At 43.4% G+C, this 16,967-nt stretch overlaps 1 protein-coding gene across 1 annotated transcript in view; it reads left to right on the plus strand.

Annotated features, from left to right (window-relative positions):
* The first annotated feature begins 1 nt into the window (after nucleotide 1).
* Nucleotides 2–16,967, plus strand: part of SH3YL1 (SH3 and SYLF domain containing 1) — a 39,192-nt gene continuing 22,226 nt past the window's right edge. Inside the window, exons 1-3 of the mRNA XM_087863904.1 lie at nucleotides 2–50; nucleotides 714–840; nucleotides 14,699–14,809. Of these exons, the coding sequence (XP_087720030.1) occupies nucleotide 840; nucleotides 14,699–14,809 (112 nt within the window). The 5' untranslated portion in view covers nucleotides 2–50; nucleotides 714–839. The remainder of the gene's footprint in view (nucleotides 51–713; nucleotides 841–14,698; nucleotides 14,810–16,967) is intronic.

The following is a 16,967-nucleotide window of genomic DNA, read 5'->3' on the forward strand; positions in this document are numbered from 1 at the left end:
AGCCCCTCCCCGGAGCGAGGGCCCGGGCCCTGCGACTGCGCAGTACTGAGGCGAGGGACAGCAGCTCTCCGGAGGACGGAAGGGGCGCCACGGGGGCGGGGGCGGTGTGGGGGTGGGGGTGGGGGCACAGGGTCAGGAGGCGGAGGAGGGGCCTCGGGGAGAGGGAGGGGCTTCGAGGAGAGGGGCGGAATGGGGCGGGGCCGTGAGTCACCTGGAAAGGGGAGGGTCTCAGTGGGGGCTGGACCCAGGTCACCTGAGGGCGGGGGAGGACTCCCGAAGAACCGGGCGAGGGGTGCGTGGGACTACTGACCGATACCCGAGGGGCGGGGTCCTGAACGGGTGCCCGAGGGTTAGGCCTCTCCCTCCTGGGGTTCAGGTGAACGTCCCCCCAGACCTGGACCGCGCGGCCCAAACGCGAGGCGGGCGATCAGGGGGTGAGCGGAGTCCGCACGGGACCAGGGGGCACCTGTCTGGACCCCGAGACCCCTGCCGCCCACAACCGTCCGTTCTGGGACAGGGGCAGTCGGCCTAGGTTATCCCGATTCTAAGATGGGTTGCTTTAGAAGCCGCCGCGGGACTGACGAGGTCGAGAGCAGACCTTTCCTGGTTGCCACCCCGAGTGCTGTGTTGTTTTTGTCCAGAGAATATGTATAACGTAGGTGCTTTGTACTGGACAAAAGCGGGGTGTTTACCTGCTCCCTTACCTGTCTCAGGTGTGCGCCTCGCCCGGGCCCCTCCCTGCCCTGCGAGGCGGGGCTAAGCGGAGAGCGCCCTTCCTGTTCCTGGCTGGGTGTCCGCAGCTCGAGGGGCGCCGCAGAGGACCAGGCTCGGGGGTCACAAGTGAGTAGAGGTGTCGGTCACGCCACTGAGCCTCACCTAGAATCGGGGTCACTTCCACCCTTTTCCCCTTGAAAAAAGTTTTGCTGGAGAGGGTAAATCCTTGGCGAAGGAGGGCGAGAAACGAGGGTGTCTTTGGGATTTGCTGCTGCGCACCTATTAACAGGTCGCCCCGCAAACTGTCAAAGATTAACCAGGTCTCTGGACTCGACCACGGGCGTTTCCGATCACAGAACAGCTCTTTCCAACCTTTAACAATTGTTTTTTTTGTTTTGTTTTTTTTTTTAAAGATTTTATTTATTTATTTGACAGAGGGAGACAGCCAGCGAGAGAGGGAACACAAGCAGGGGGAGTGGGAGAGGAAGAAGCAGGCTCCCAGTGGAGGAGCCCGATGTGGGGTTCGATCCCAGACTGCTGGGATCACGCCCTGAGCTGAAGGCAGACGCCTAACAACTGAGCCACCCAGGCGCCCCCAACCTTTAACAATTGTAATTCACTTTATGTTATTTGTAATTATCTAATGTTTGAAAAGCCACTTACTAGTTACTGTCTTTTCCGTTCCACTTTGTTCCAATAAATGACACTAGAGCTCTGTCACGGTGGTGTGGGTGTGCTGTGCGCTTGACTCGTGGGGGCAGGAAGTCGGGAAGATGCAGCCTGGGAGTTCCCCTGAAGTATGCCAAGCCCTCCACACACTCACGTGGCCATCCCTGGGACCAGCCAGGCGGTTTGGGGAACCACTTGGAGTAAAGAGGTCTCTGAGAAAGAAAGCGCTGGGTGGGGTGGCTTCTCTGGCCCTGAGAGTGCAGGACGCCTGTGGATCTAGTGGCTGCGGTGGATTTTCCCTATTGAAACAAGTTATGAAAGGGCTGTGAACTGGCGGGTGACCACAAGGAGAGGAGATGTACTGCTGGCCAGAAATGTATCCTTTTCACTTCAACAAATGTTTCCATGTTATCACTGCTGCTGCCAGGGTTGAGTTGGGAAGAATGAGACAGACAAGGCCCTCTGCCCCCAGGGAGTCAGAATCTGATGGGCCCAGAAAGTTCTACCAGTAGGAGAGAAGGTTTTCAGGTTTTCCTCTGCTTACAGAGCATGCCTCTCCTGCGTTCTTGCTCTCAGGAATGTTTTTATTGAGATGTGGGAGATGCCTAATTAATAATAAGTTAGAAGATCTGTATACATGCACTCCAGAGAAATCACAGGTCTCCCAGGAGCCTTTACTTCTTGTGTGGGCCTGCTCTTGGAATACCTGTGCAGTGCCTGACTGCTGAGGTGTTTGCAAATTACTATGTTGGAGGTTAGAATAATCAACATCAGTTATAACTTCCATCCTGTTCATCCTGTTTAAATTAAGGAGAATTGGCTGCTTGGTTTGCTGATGTTCTATTTAAACAAAGTTCCTGTAAAATGAGAAAATACTAACCTTTATCTTTTGTAAGATTAAAAGATAATAAGTCTTTGCTCATCAAGAGTGATTTGATGCTTTTATTCCACTTAAGAAGGAGGATGTGGCGCTTCAGATGGAAAGCTGGTATGGGTCAGAGGGCAATCTGGCTGGCTGTGTCGCTGGACTGACTGCTGGTCACCTGTTGCCTTGTTTGCAACTGTGTCGTGATAAGACATAATCCTATGCAGTTTCAAACGTAAGCATGCTGAATTTTCTGTTTTCTTTGGGAGGAGTCCATTTTTTACACCACATGATCCGACTAGAGTGGCATGTGTAGTCCGGCTGTAAGCCAGGATCACTCTTCAGTTTAAGAAGAGATAAAGTGAGTGTAAATCAAGAGTCTCCTTATGCTGAAAGCTAAGTTCTCACCACTCCCTACTCTGTCCCCCATCTGCAGCCTGGGGTCAGGGGGAGGAAAAAAGAAGCACAGGGTACACCAGTATCTGGGGTTCAAATGGCCAGTCTGGTTTAACATTTGGACTATGAAGGCTGCTGATGTGACCAGAGAGACCGGTTTTGATTTCTGAAACTGATAAGTTCTGTCTGCTTCAGTCAAAGGATGTAGTTAAACCAAGGTCACAGAAAGGTAAGAGTCCACTTAAGAAACAATGTCCATCGTTGTCGGACAGTGGCGTTCAAGATGGTAATGTTCTAATAAAGCTTCTGAGCTAAGGGCAGTATGTCTAAGCCTTTAAAAAATTATATAGATGTATGAAGTTTCTTCTACTTTGACTAAGATTTAATCTATTTTTCTATATATTTCCTTAGCAGCATTCTAGTTCCTTTGATTTGGGTTAGGGTTTTATCAATTCAGTGAATTAACCTTTATTTCATGTAAGTTATAAGGCTTAATAATTTGGTTAATATCTAATTAATGGACATTTGGAAAACTGTTTCTAAACTTCTAAACTTTTCCTGTACGTACCTCTCTCAGAGAAGAGCATCCACTGAGGAAAATATTATCGTGGGTGCTTGTTGATATGAAGGAAAGTTTGGGAAGTCCTGGCCTTGAGTAATGGGGTGGGGGGTGCTTAACCGGGGTCAGTTTCTCCCCGCAGGTGGCAAGTTTGCCAAAGTGACCCAGCCCCTAGTTTATTGCCCATATGTAAATTTTTTCCACAGCTTAAGCTCCTTTCAAGCTTTTGAGGTTTCCAAAGTAAAAATTTTCTTCCCAGTATTTTAGAAACTCTTAATTTACAATAAAATTGTCTTAGTATGGACATTTTCAAAAGTTTTAATCATTTTTGAGAAAGTTTTAAGCTAAGTTTCCTAGCTTGAGGTTTGGCAGCCATTCACTCTCAAGAGGAAACTCAAATATTCTTAGAGAATTTGCTTTGCCTTGGGATTCAAGACTCAAGACTTTTATGAATGTTCAGATGCTACCCATGATTTAAAATGTAAAAGGCTTCTTTAGTAATGACCTGTATCTTCATAACTTCTGACCAGACCACGCTCTCTACATCCCTTACGGCACAGGAGAGGGAAAGTGGGTGAGCCATGATTTGATGCTGAGGACGGGAACTGAGGCTTATGTCTAAATTGTTATTATTTGTTGGCTCTGACAGAGAAATTCACTATACATAACTATGACCAGGCAATATGATTTTATCAGAAATTTAATAAAATCTGTGCTATTAAAACAAAGTAAACAGAGTCTTGTATAGTTGAGCTGAACACGAAGGCATCCTGACCGTGACCAGGGCTTAGAGACTGCACTTTGTGGTGCGCTGGAGGCTATGTCTGAATCCCAAGTCCAATAGCCCCCTTCCCGTGTTTATAAAAAAGGCTGCGACCTTTCTCCACAGCAGGATGTTTGCAATAGCAGCTCTCAACTGTGGAATTTGCTTATTTGACTGGTTCGATTCTGCTTGCTTGATAGGGTTCACAGCAGAAAGTCTTCTGGGGGTAAGATTTATGTACTATTTACTAAGTTTTAGTTGCATGTGTTAGAAAATCTGATCCAAATTGGCTTTAGCAGAAAGGGAAAATGTGCTGGGCCAAGTGACTGGACAGTCCTGAGCTGCTGTGGCTTCAGCTGTTGCCTAGTCCTGGGCTCCAGCAGGGCCGCAGAGCCCAGCTTCTCTCTGCAGCTCTTGTCCAGTGCCCTTCTGCGTAGCTTTGCTCTCAGGCTTTCCCCTTGTGCGGACAAAATCTTGTAGCACGTCCAAACGGAAGTGCTTGGGAGAGAGGAGTTCTGGCAGTTCCACACAAGCACTTGGTGAGATGCTGATAGGTCCGCTTTGGTTTGAAGCTCTGCTGTGGCATGAGATTTGTTCCTATCTGCACACTCAGGTCACCTGCTCCATTCTAGGGGTAGCATCAATGAAAGGTGCAAACCGTGCTGGTTCTGAAATAAGACATAGGTGTTCAGGGGGAGAAGGAACACATTTCTGCCACAGTTTGCTAATCCAATTCAGTAAGTTGTACTGAGCGTCCAGACATACAAACAAGGCACTGCAGAGCACAGAGGTCAGTAAAACGTCCTGCTTCTGCCCTGCAAGGGTTGTAGTTTAGTGGTGCAAAAAGAAAAAGTTGGGAACACAAAGGAAGTAGGAAGAAAAGACACTTGGGTGGGTGTGAGCCTGAAATCACAAACTCAAGTGCCAAAAATATGAAAATGTATCATGAACCCTTGTTTTCTATCAACTTTGTCTGTCTTCATTCTCCCTGGAGGCAGTCATGTTTCAGGGTGATGCCAGGTCTGGGCTAGCACTGCCCACTTAGATTTGCTTTTGGCCTTCAGTGCCTACTAGTCCAGGAGCTTCTGCTAAGCTGCCCCTTGCTGCATTCACAAGGCTCCGACAGTCCAGGCTGACCCTCCTGCGGGCAGCACTGCTGGCCCTCTCGTGCCTCCTGGGCTGACAGGAACTTCGTGGGGTGAGCCATGCTGGCGCTGGGCGTGCACGGGGCTGCAGCACTGGTCTCATGGCAGTCACACCTCCTTGGGTTTCCTTCTCTTTTCATCCTCCCTTTCTTTAGAGGACCTGGGAAGGACTGCTTTAGGGTGCTGCACCATCGACTTGTCCCTTGCTTCCCTCTGGCTCTTGTCTCTCATAAGGTCTGGGAAATATTATAGCATCTGAGAGGCAGAGAAATTTTCTATTACTCGGCACATTTTCTTCTAAATCCATTGGATTTTGTATGTAAATGGACTCTGTCTAGTCCTCACAGGGATTTAACCTCTAATTCCCAAAAGCCACACAAATATGCATTTAACACATGTATTGGGCACTTAACTATATGTCATTATGGTGTATGTGCTGGCGATATTACAGTTCATAAAATAAAATAGTCGATGTACTTACCCCGATGGTGTTGACCTTGTTATGAAGGAGATGTACAAGGAAGACTGAGATAGATAGCTAGGTAGGTAGGTAGGTAGGTAGGTAGGTAGATAGGTAGACAGGTAGACAGGTAGGTAGACAGGTAGGTAGGTAGGTAGGTAGGTAGGTAGGTAGGTAGGTGGGTAGGTAGGTAGGTAGGTAGGTGGGTAGGTAGGTAGGTGGGTAGGTAGGTAGACAGGTAGGTAGGTAGACAGGTAGGTAGGTAGGTAGGTAGGTAGACAGGTAGACAGGTAGACAGGTAGGTAGACAGGTAGGTAGACAGGTAGGTAGGTGGGTAGGTAGGTAGGTAGGTAGATAGGTAGGTAGGTAGACAGGTAGGTAGACAGGTAGGTAGGTAGGTGGGTAGGTAGGTAGGTAGGTAGGTAGGTAGATAGGTAGACAGGTAGACAGGTAGGTAGACAGGTAGACAGGTAGGTAGGTAGGTAGGTAGATATGGTGGATACAGACAGACAGATATAATTGATTGACAGATATGATAGATATAGATGCAGACAGATCTATATGGTTAACAGAGTAAGGATATAGGCTATGGTGAAGACTAAATATGATGGGAAAACTTTGAGGGATGCAAGCAATGGGGTACTGTTATTTTAGCTATTACTTAAATGGAACATTTCTATGGAGAAATGACCATAGGGGTTCAAGAGTAGGAACAGAGAAACCAGTCAGGAGGCTTTGAATAGACACCACCCGAACTGATCATCTTTGGGCCAGGCTGGTGGTGGGGAGGAGGAAAACAATGGGGCCTGGGGGACAAGAGGACCCTGGTAGGAAACCAAAAAGGAGGACTGGCCTCTGCCTCTTCATGCTGTCCAGAAGGTGGATCAAGGCAGTGCTAGCAGCCTTGGTGGCTTCTGGGTCCTTGTGAGAACCCTGAAACCAGACCAGGGGGCAGGTTTGTTCCTGAGCTCCTCAGGTCATTGACTGGTTTGTGCAAAGCCACAGTGGAGAAGCCCCCCTCTGCTGCCCCAGGAAGGGACAGGTCATGAAGCCGCAGGAGACAGGAGGCCACCTTGCTGACCTACCCCCGTAAGCCTGCTCAGACAGTGTGCCCATGAGGTCAGCCCTGGCAACAGTTCAGTGATCCGAAGGGGTGTGCACATTGGCTTCACTCAGAAGCAGCATTTCAAATTGGTCTTGAAGAATGAGCTGCATTTCAAGAGGGCAGAGGTCGGCAATGTTTTTTCTTAAAGGGCCAGATGGTACATATATTAGGCTTTGAGGGTGTATGTAGACACTTAACCAGACAGAAAACAATGACCACAGTTTTTTTTTATTGGATAAAAACTGAAATATAATTGAGAACTTTTTATTTTTTGTAATACAAGTCTTGTGATGAGACAAATGTGATTATATGGGAGAACATTTTGCTACGTGAGGTTCAAGGTTCATGTTCCTTATCATCAAAATAAATCACAAATGTCAGCTATTAACGCTGGTCTGTGATGTGATCTCACTGGTTACATCTTTGAAAATGTGTTTTCACACAAAATATTATTATTCTTTTGATTTAATTTGTTCAGCCATTACAATGTAAGAACTGTTCTTACCTCCTAGGCCATAGGTGAATAGGTGGTGGCTGGACTTGGCCCAGGGCCATAGTCAGCCAACCCCTGGGGGGACGGGGGTCCCTTTTCAATTTATCGCCCCTCACCTCTGAAAACGCCCTTCACTGTGGGCTCTGGGGTCCATTGTGGGAAACAGCGTTCCTCAAAGTATTACTTCTTTCAAACGGGCCCAGTGATGAGCTTCCTCAGTAGTGGGTGTGGGAGGAACACTGCAAGAGGGACAGGCAGGTGTCAGCATGTGGTGAGAGGACACCGGGGGAGCGCACCCAGCCACAGGAGAGGCCCAGGAGAGGCCCCTCTACTCAGAAACCAGAGCTGCACAGCTCCTGCCAGCACCCAGACTCCAACCGTGGCCCTCGCCACCAGCTGCTGACTGCCTGCACCCGGGAAGGTGTCCCAAGAGCCCCTGAGCAGGTGCGGCCTGGGGGAACGTAGCCCTCTGCCGTCCTCTCCACGGAGTGTGCACTCTTCCAAACCCATCCTTGCTGGGGCTCTCTCAGCCTCAGGTGCCATCCAGAACAAATAATTCTCACAGCAGACTAGCCTCTCAATCTGCTGTTTCCTTCCACGTCCTGTTTGGAGCCCGGCAGGAGGGGTTACAGCTGCAGGGGCAGCACAGCTGGGGTACGGGAGAGCTGAGACGGGGCCCCAGAGCGTTGAACTGTTTTACGGTGTACACTAACAGGAGGTACGGGTATAGAGAAGGTACGTCTTTTTAAATGTTTTAACATTTAATAGAAAGGCAAAACCACTGCTTTGCTTTTTTTAGAAGGACTTGCAAATAGTGTACTGTGAATATTATGTAATCAAAGAGATAAGAATGTTAACATATGTATGATTGTCTCTTGAAAGTGTTTTTACCCATGTTTCCACCTCTCCAAACCAATTAAGTGATTAGAATATATATAAAACAAGTCAAATCTAGTCTGAAGTCAGAAAATGAAAATCGCAAATATTCCACCATCTTACTTCTTCAGAGATCAGAGACAATTTTTAAAATGTAATAATTAGGGTAATATTAGCTGCCATAAAAAGCCTCCAAGTCTCAATCACTTAATACCGTAAGAATTTCTTCTCCTTCAAATAATATAGTCCAGTGTAGGTAGTGGGTGGCTTTCCCCATGGGGTGATGTTCCATCCGTCTCTCTTGGGACTGTGATGGTGACAGGAGAGAGAGGGTGGAGAAAAATGTAGTTCTCCACTGTCGTGTCACCTTCTCTGGGCAGCTGCCTCCCGGGGACAGTGCCGCACCGCAGCATAGACGCACAGTGTGGGTGGGCAACCCGCTGTCCCAGCCACACAACCTGTAAAGTTGCACGTCTGCATGCGATTCATTCATCCTATGAAAGGTAGGGTATGGGGCCTCGGCTTAGACAGCAACAGAAATTGAGAATCTCATCTAGTTATAATGCAAATTACAGTCAATGCATGTACCTTGTGAGCAGACAAATTTGTGTTAGCTTTGCAGGTGTGCTCGCGTTTGCTGACTCACACCTCCTCTCCCTCAGCAGCCAAAATGGAAACGAAGCCACTCCTATCTCAGTGTATGCTCACCAAACATGGCTTTTATTTTTTTTTTAATATTTTATTTATTTATTTGACAGAGAGAGAGACAGGCAGCGAGAGAGGGAACACAAGCAGGGGGAGTGGGAGAGAAAGAAGCAGGCTCCCAGCGGAGCCTCATCATGACCTGAGCCAAAGGCAGATGCTTAACGACTGAGCCACCCAGGCGCCCCCAAACATGGCTTTTAAAATCTATCAATTGTACCAATACCGTACTGGAAATTTGGAAAATTGGAAATGCCCCTCGCCATATATTTATTTTCTAGATCTTAGGGAATACCAAAAAACAATTGTATGTCATTAGTGTGTCACCTGGAATCATAGCTAAAAACTAACTCCATAAAATGTATTTTAAAGGCCCAAATGTCTTTATAACCATGGAAATTGGAATTTTTCTAGTTTTTTCTGAGACCCTCTAAATCCAAACTGTATAATCAAAGCCTTAATAATAGGACAAATTCAAAGGTTACTAGTAAATTGACATAATTTTGGATGGTTGTCTTACGATTCTTTCCCTATAGAAAAATTACGTGCTTCTGAAAACTTTTTTGTGTTCATCTCTGTACTTAAAAGAAACCATTGCCCGTAAAAGGAGCAATACCAAAAGAGTATGAGGCTTTCAGTCTCTCAATACCGTCATCAAGATGGGATAGTTCCATTTTTAAATAAGTATATGACTGAGAAGATGAGGAGTAACTTTACATTAGCTCCTAGAAATTCAAATTCCAGAAGTAGCTATGTTAGACAGATGCAGACCGTAACAATTAAGTATTTAATGTGCAGCCTCTCACCACATCCCTGGCCTTTGAATTTTGTTGGTGCCTATTTGCGTGTATGTGTGCAGGACAGGGGGAGGCCGTGTGTGCACAGGAATGTGGAAAAGGTAAACATACAGTTTTTACTTTTCCATGCCTCTTCGTGCAACAAATGTTGCTGGCCCAGAGAGGTCAGATTTGAAATGATAGACACCCTATGGAGTCATTATCCATTATGTACATTTTTACAGCAGTGGTATAAGGGGCCACTAATTTATTAAATATTTCATTACCTAATATTCAGCTTATGTTGAACAATCTTAGTGATATAATATTTCAGACACACAAGGGACTATTGAGGATAACATAACATATGTGCACGTTATGTTAGCCTAAGGAAGAAAAGTGCAAACATCAAGTAGGCCCCCTAGAGAAGCCTTCCCCAAGACCACCCCACCCCCAAATCAAGTCTCATTATACTTTTATTATATATATTTATTTTTATATATAATTTTTACACATAAATATTATGTGTATTCTATTATAAATAAATTTTATATTTTATGCATAAATCTTATATAAAAATATATATATTTATTTTTGCTCATGCCTTGAAACAGTGTCGTGAGCTTATGATACTCCACATATCTTTATGCAGCTGGTTTTCCCTTTCTGTGTTATTCCCATTTTCCCACGTTGATGCATGGGTCTCTAATTTGTTTGAAGTTCTGTACAGAATACAGTTTTAATGCTACACCAAACTATTTATTCATCCTCTTCTTGAGGAAAATTTGTTTCCTTTTTTGAGTGTGTGCCACAGAATTTTCCTCTTCTGTGAATTAACTAATTGAACACTTTGCCCAGTTTTCTGTTGTGCTACTTGTATTTTTATTGATTTTTGAAGATCTCTCTGTATTCTGGACCCTGTATCTCTGCCGTTTATACGTATGACAAGTATCTTCCAGTCTGTCACTTATATATATATATATATTTTAAAGATTTTATTTATTTATTGGACAGAGAGAGACACAGCAAGAGAGGGAACACAAGCAGGGGGAGTGCGAGAGGGAGAAGCAGGCTTCCCACCAAGCAGGGAGCCTGACGCGGGGCTCGATCCCAGGACCCTGAGATCATGACCTGAGCCAAAGGCAGACATTTAACGGCTGAGCCACCCAGGCGCCCCTGTCACTTATATTTTTATTTTCAAATGTATGTTGACCCAACTTTGTCGTGACTTTAATGTAGCTGAATATAGCTGTGGCTTCCCGTTGTTGTTGTGCACCGTCTGGGGCATTCCTCCATTGCCCAAATAATAAAGATATTTTCTATTACTTTTATTCTAAAAGTACTAAATTTTGCCTTTAGTATTAAGGAGATCAGTTATTGAAATTTTTTGTGTATGATGTGATATTATAATCTCATTTTGTTTTTATTTGAATGACCGGTTGTCCCAGAATAATTTATTAAACTACCATGTCATCTCTGTCATATATATTTAAATATGCAAGTATATATATGAATATATTTTTCTTGCTTCTGTCATGAAGGTGACATTTTTAATTAAGTACTGTGGATTATTCAATAAATTGTGTTGTGTATATTAAAAATACTAGGTTCTTCATATCCTATACAAATACAAGTCTGAGGTTGGCCAAATATTTAATGTAAAATGTAAGCTCTAGAAGAGAATATAGAGTAATGGCTGTATTAGTTTTGTTTTTGTTTTTTTTAATCAAGGCCTTTAGTCACAGTAACAGAAAGATGAAAACAGTAGAAAGCCCAGAGAAATGTTGCCATATAAATAAAAACAAACGCTGAAAAACTATAAATAATTTTTTAAAAAGCAAGCAGAGACATAGACTTGCAACATGATTAGAATTATAGACAAGAGGAGTACGGCACCAGAGAAGCAGTCCAAGAATGTGAAGCAGAAATACGCAGAACAGGAAATGCAATCAAGCAAAAGAAAAATTCACTAGTCTTCAGATAAATTCAAATAAAATTTGTCATCCTGTTTTTCTGATGTACAGACTTCCCCAATGTCGCCTTAACAGTGGAATTTTTTATGGTAATACCCAGTGGTTCTAAACGTGGGTAGTATTTTGGGGTGCCTGGGTGGCTCAGTTTAACTTGGGTAGTGTTTTTAGAAGACAATTTGGTAATGTAATAAAAAGCTAACAAATTCTGGGTCTTTTTGATTCATCAATTCCAACTCTTAAGACTCTATCCGAAGATGATTGCCAGCCAGCAGTGGTATCTATAAAAGCTGAAAATGGAAATAATCTACCTATGTAGCAATAGGGATCATTTGAAGCAGACACTAAAATGCAGACCGTAGTTCTGGTGGATATTACCAGTAGGGGTGGTTTTTTCCTTCAATATTTGCATATATATACATTTTCCTTTTTGTTTACAGTATGCTTATGCCATAATTTCTGATCATTTAAAAATAGAGATTTTTTTGTCATACTTGGGCCTTTTGTATTAAGAATTTGAAAAGTAATTCTCACATAATATCTGGTCCTTTTATGGTTTGTTTTTTGGCATTTCAAATCGTTGATGAATTTGGAGTTTATCCCCATGTAACAAGCAGGGGATAAACGTTTTCCCCCAAAAGATCACTATTTATTGTGTAATACACCTTTTGTACAATGATTTAAGGTGCTATCTTTATTATATACTAAATTATTTTATATGAGTCAGTTTCTGAATTTTCCATTTTGTAAAGTTGAATTTTCTGCCTATATTTGTATCTATTATAAATTGTGGAGCCTTTATAATATGTTGCAGCTTCTGGCAGAGCACTTGTCCCCCCTCATTACTATTCTTTTACATACTTTTTCCCTCTATTTTATTTATTTATTTTTAAAGATTTTATTTATTTATTTGACAGAGAGAGACAACTAGTGAGAGAGGGAACACAAGCAGGGGGAGTGGGAGAGGAAGAAGCAGACTCCCAGCGGAAGAGCCTGATGTGGGGCTCGATCCCAGAACGCCGGGATCACGCCCTGAGACGAAGGCAGACGCTTAACGACTGCGCCACCCAGGCGCCCCTCCCTCTATTTTCTTGCTTGTTTATTTTCCATGTGAACTTGTGAGTCATTTCATTTAATTAGAGATACTTGTAAAACTTAAAAGAGAAGATGACCTTGATTCCATTAAGACAAAAGTAGAAAATCCATCATAAGGGGTGCCTGGGTGGCTCAGTCAGTTAAGCGTCTGCCTTCCGTTCAGGTCATGATCTCAGGGTCCTGGGATCAAGGCCCGAGTGGGGATCCTTGCTCAGTGGGGACCCTGCTTCTCCCTCTTCCTCTGCCCCTCCCCCTGCTTGTGTGCTCACACGCTCTCTCTCTCTGTCAAATAAATGGATGAAATCTTAAAAAAAAGAAAAAGAAACCATCATAAGAAAATTCAGAAGACAAATGACAGTGTATCAATATTTGTGACTTATATTCTAGAAAAAGGTTAATTCCCTTACTTTATAAATGAATAAGAAACAGAGAAATACCCCCCTTATAGAAAATATGAGAGATTTGACAGGAATGGAAAGATATGTTACATTACTCAACAAATAAAAGCACACTGAGAAGTTCATGACAAAAAAGACTTACTGCCACTTACTGTAAACCTGTAGAAACTGAGCAAAATACAGCGAGGATCTGCTTTCACATGTTGGACGCCGGCTGAGTGTGTCTCGGGCCCCAGGGAGGAGGGAGAAGTGAGGTGAAGCCCATGCCTGCCCATTTTCCTGCCCGAAGTCACCTTCCAGGGGCAGCTCTCGCTGCATGAAAGAGACCACAGGCTTTGGGGAGCCCAGTGAAACTGGAACCTACAAAGCAGGTCCCGGAAGAGAGGGGCTCAAGAAATGTGCAAGGGGACCCCACGAATCCCTGGCCGCATACCAAACCCTGTGTGTATGGGTGGGACTTCCAAGGTGGAGCTACCAGGAAGCCATGAGGTGAACGGTCTTCCATTCAGTGAGGGTTGAGGGGAAGCAGTTCCCACCATCCAAACGGGAGAGAGCTCATTAAAACCCAAGGACGCTGGGAGAGAACCCAGAGAGTCACACCATAATTGTAGGGCTCACGTCAAAAATACTTTACAGGCACCCAAGCTAAACACAAAAGCAGGCCTTGAAAAGACTGAGGTGACAAGCAAGTAACTCCCCACAGTGCCTGCCACCAAGGGCATCAACCCGAAAGAAGAAACACGATCTAGACACTCCGTGGGGCGAAATTCACCATCTCTAGCAACCATTAAATCTTACTAGAAATGGGTAGAAATAGGAAAATCTAACCCATAACTAGGAGAAAAATCTGTCAAAAACAGATCCTGAAAGGCCGGAGATGATGCAATTATCAGTCAAGGATAAAGCACCTTTTCAAATATGCTCAAGTATTTAAAGAATAACATAAATCTACTGAGGACAGAAATGGGAAGAACCAAAACAAATGGAACTTTCGGAGCTGAAAACATCATCTTTGAAATGAAAAATGCATCTGATGGCCTAAACCACAGACTTGACATTGAAGCCTCTTGATCTCTTTGACTCTCGGGATTCCTTTTTCCTGTGAGAAAGGGACGATCCGTCCCCACATACTTCAGGTCTGGGAGGGTTATCTGTGCATTCGTGGGGTCACACTCGTGCTTGTATGACTAGAGGACACCCAAGCAAGACAAACACATGGAGTAATCACTCCATTCCGAGTCTCTTAGAATTTCACTGATAAGGACAATCCATACAGACAGTTCAATATTTTGACAAAAATACCTAGATATAGTACATTTTATATTTTTATTATAGACCATTGTAAGTTACATCTTTTGTTAATTCTTTAAATTTTAAAGTTTTTTAATTAGTATTGAGGCAAGTTAAGAATTACAGAGAGCAGATGCATAATTGGGAGATTGGACCAGATTTTGTTTAAGGTCTTTCAATCCCAGGATATTATAATTTCTGGGATTTTGAGAGTTTAGTGTTTCCCAATCTCAGAATGAATTTAATTTATCAGGAAAATAGAGATGAGACAATAATTTGAGGATTTACAGTTCATTTCTTTTGTCTAGAAGGATACAATTGGTTAGTGCTCAATTTTGCATGAGAAAAAAATGAAATTATTATAAATTTCTAACTCCTATTTACTAGATTTTTTCATTGAAATCTTTTTTTTGATCTTTCAGTGAATAACCCTATACCTTCCAATTTGAAATCAGAAGCAAAAAAGGCTGCTAAAATTCTAAGAGAATTCACGGAAATAACTTCCAGAAATGGACCTGATAAGATCATTCCTGGTAAAGAAAATATGTACCTCTCATTTCTAAATTTGTTTTGTTGTCTAAGTTACTTGGTGCACTCCGAGACCTCAGGCAGAGGACCCCCTAAGAGCAGCAAGCCCTCAGAGCACCATTTTCCTCCCGGCTGATCTCCCAGCCGGTCTCCTGGGGCCCCCTCGCCTCCCTTTGCCTCTACCTTTTGTGGAGGCTCCCTTTCCTGCTTCCCCTTCCTAGTGCGCCCTTGGCTTTCCCCGAACTCACCTATCATGGTCCTCAGTTCCTGAGGCCTTTAGAAGCTTATCTTGCAAAATCACTAGCTAATCTCATAAACCAATTTTCATTTTGGGTTTTCTTTTTTGAGGTAAGATATTTACTTTTTATAGTGGTTGAAGAAGGCATTAATCAATAATTCCTAACCAAGCTGTGTGTCATAGTCCTTGGGTCATTAAAATATAGTGCTTAAACCGCCCTCTCCCCCCCAAAATGTGCCGAATCAGACCCTGGGATCAGAGTGGCTGGGACTGTTTCTCATGGGATTCTAGCTAATGCAAGGTGGACCACAGAAGACCTGAGTCTAGGGATGGGCTTTTGGAAGCACTACCTGTTCTGCCACTCCCCGTTATTTCTAGGAGGTGGTTCAAGGAGTACTCCTCTTTGCCAAAGATTCATATGCAAATTAGCTTGGGTGCTGCTGCGGTCTTAATTAATCATGGGCGTGGGGAACTGATCCTGCATTACAGAAACTAGTTTAACTTCTTTTTTAAAAACTAGTTTAATTTCTTAAGCCAGTTTTTTAAGTTATTTAGCAGAACTTTAAATGTTAAAAAAATTTAATCTGTTGTTATAATAATAATTATTATTGTTATTATTATTATTATTATTATTATTATTTTGTCCAGCCACTACTCCCATCGAGAAAACAGTGCTTCATGGAGCCTTGCTACTCCAAGTGCAGACTGGACCAGCAGCTGGCATCACCTGGGGGCTTGTTAGAAATGCAGGACCTCAAGCCTTCACTGAGGCCTACGGAGTCTGAATCTGCATTTTTCACAAACTCTCCAGTGATCTGTATGCACATACCAGTTTGATAAGTACTGTTTTAAGACTTGAAGAAAATTCAACCAGAAAAACTGAATTTTCAATAGCAATATTCTGAAGCAGGAGGTAGAAGGAATTTCCTGATACATATCAGCATCTGCGTACACAGCCTGCTAGCCCAGTTTATGGATAAATTCTATTTCCTGACATGGAAACATCTCAGTATGGATCATTTCTCATGGATTTTGTGCAGTAAAATTCCATCAGGGAATCTGTAATCAGTGCATCTATATCATAAGTGAAAGGCTAATTCACAAATTATTTAGGCATTATTGGTATTTTAGTGTCTCCAAATTTGTGTGGAAAATCTATAAAAACAAGCCTGACATTTAAAATATGTTCATCTCCTTTTGTTCTATCTGAATAGAGGCAATCCTGACCACACGCGCGTTGAGAGTGGAGTGTGAGGTAGTAGGGGAAGACGTTCTGCCCAAACGTGGTCGTATAAATAAACCTACGTGATATACAATTAGCTTTCAACCTCATCACAATATGCTTACAACCATTTAAAATACAAAATGAGGGGCGCGTGGGTGGCACAGTGGTCTAAGAGCCCACCCTCGTGTCCTGTGCATTGTTCACTACGAGTAACTCCACACGTCTGCACGCAACTGCCTGCTCTCAGATGAGTTCTCTCCCAGAGCCTGTTGTTAATTAAAATTTTGAAGTGGTGTGCATAATTATATTAGAAATTTAGTGTTTTTCTAGGGATTCCCACAAAACCATTTGTATGTATTTGAGTATGGTGTCTGGTTTGACTTTCTTGATGGAATATTTGACTAAAGACAATAAATCAGACCATCTTAAAAGTGATGTCGGGGACCAAGTGTAACTTCCGATGTTCGAGCTTCCCTTGTTATTTGAAAGATGTACTGTTTGTGAAAAGGGAGGTGCAGTGTTTGGGGGGTACATATATTAATAACTCATTTTATGTAATGAACTTCCCTGAAATGTGAATAAACCAATATCGTATAAATTAAATTATATTCTCAGTACACTAGTAGTTATGTGTTACTTGAATACTTGAATGGTCATTTTATAAAGTTAAAAATCCTTTAAAGTGGCAAAATCACTTGGT

The sequence above is a fragment of the Ursus americanus genome, chromosome 7 (assembly GCF_024610735.1).
Source record: "Ursus americanus isolate L20-20 chromosome 7, mUrsAme1.1.p, whole genome shotgun sequence".
NCBI classification, from domain to species: domain Eukaryota; kingdom Metazoa; phylum Chordata; class Mammalia; order Carnivora; family Ursidae; genus Ursus; species Ursus americanus.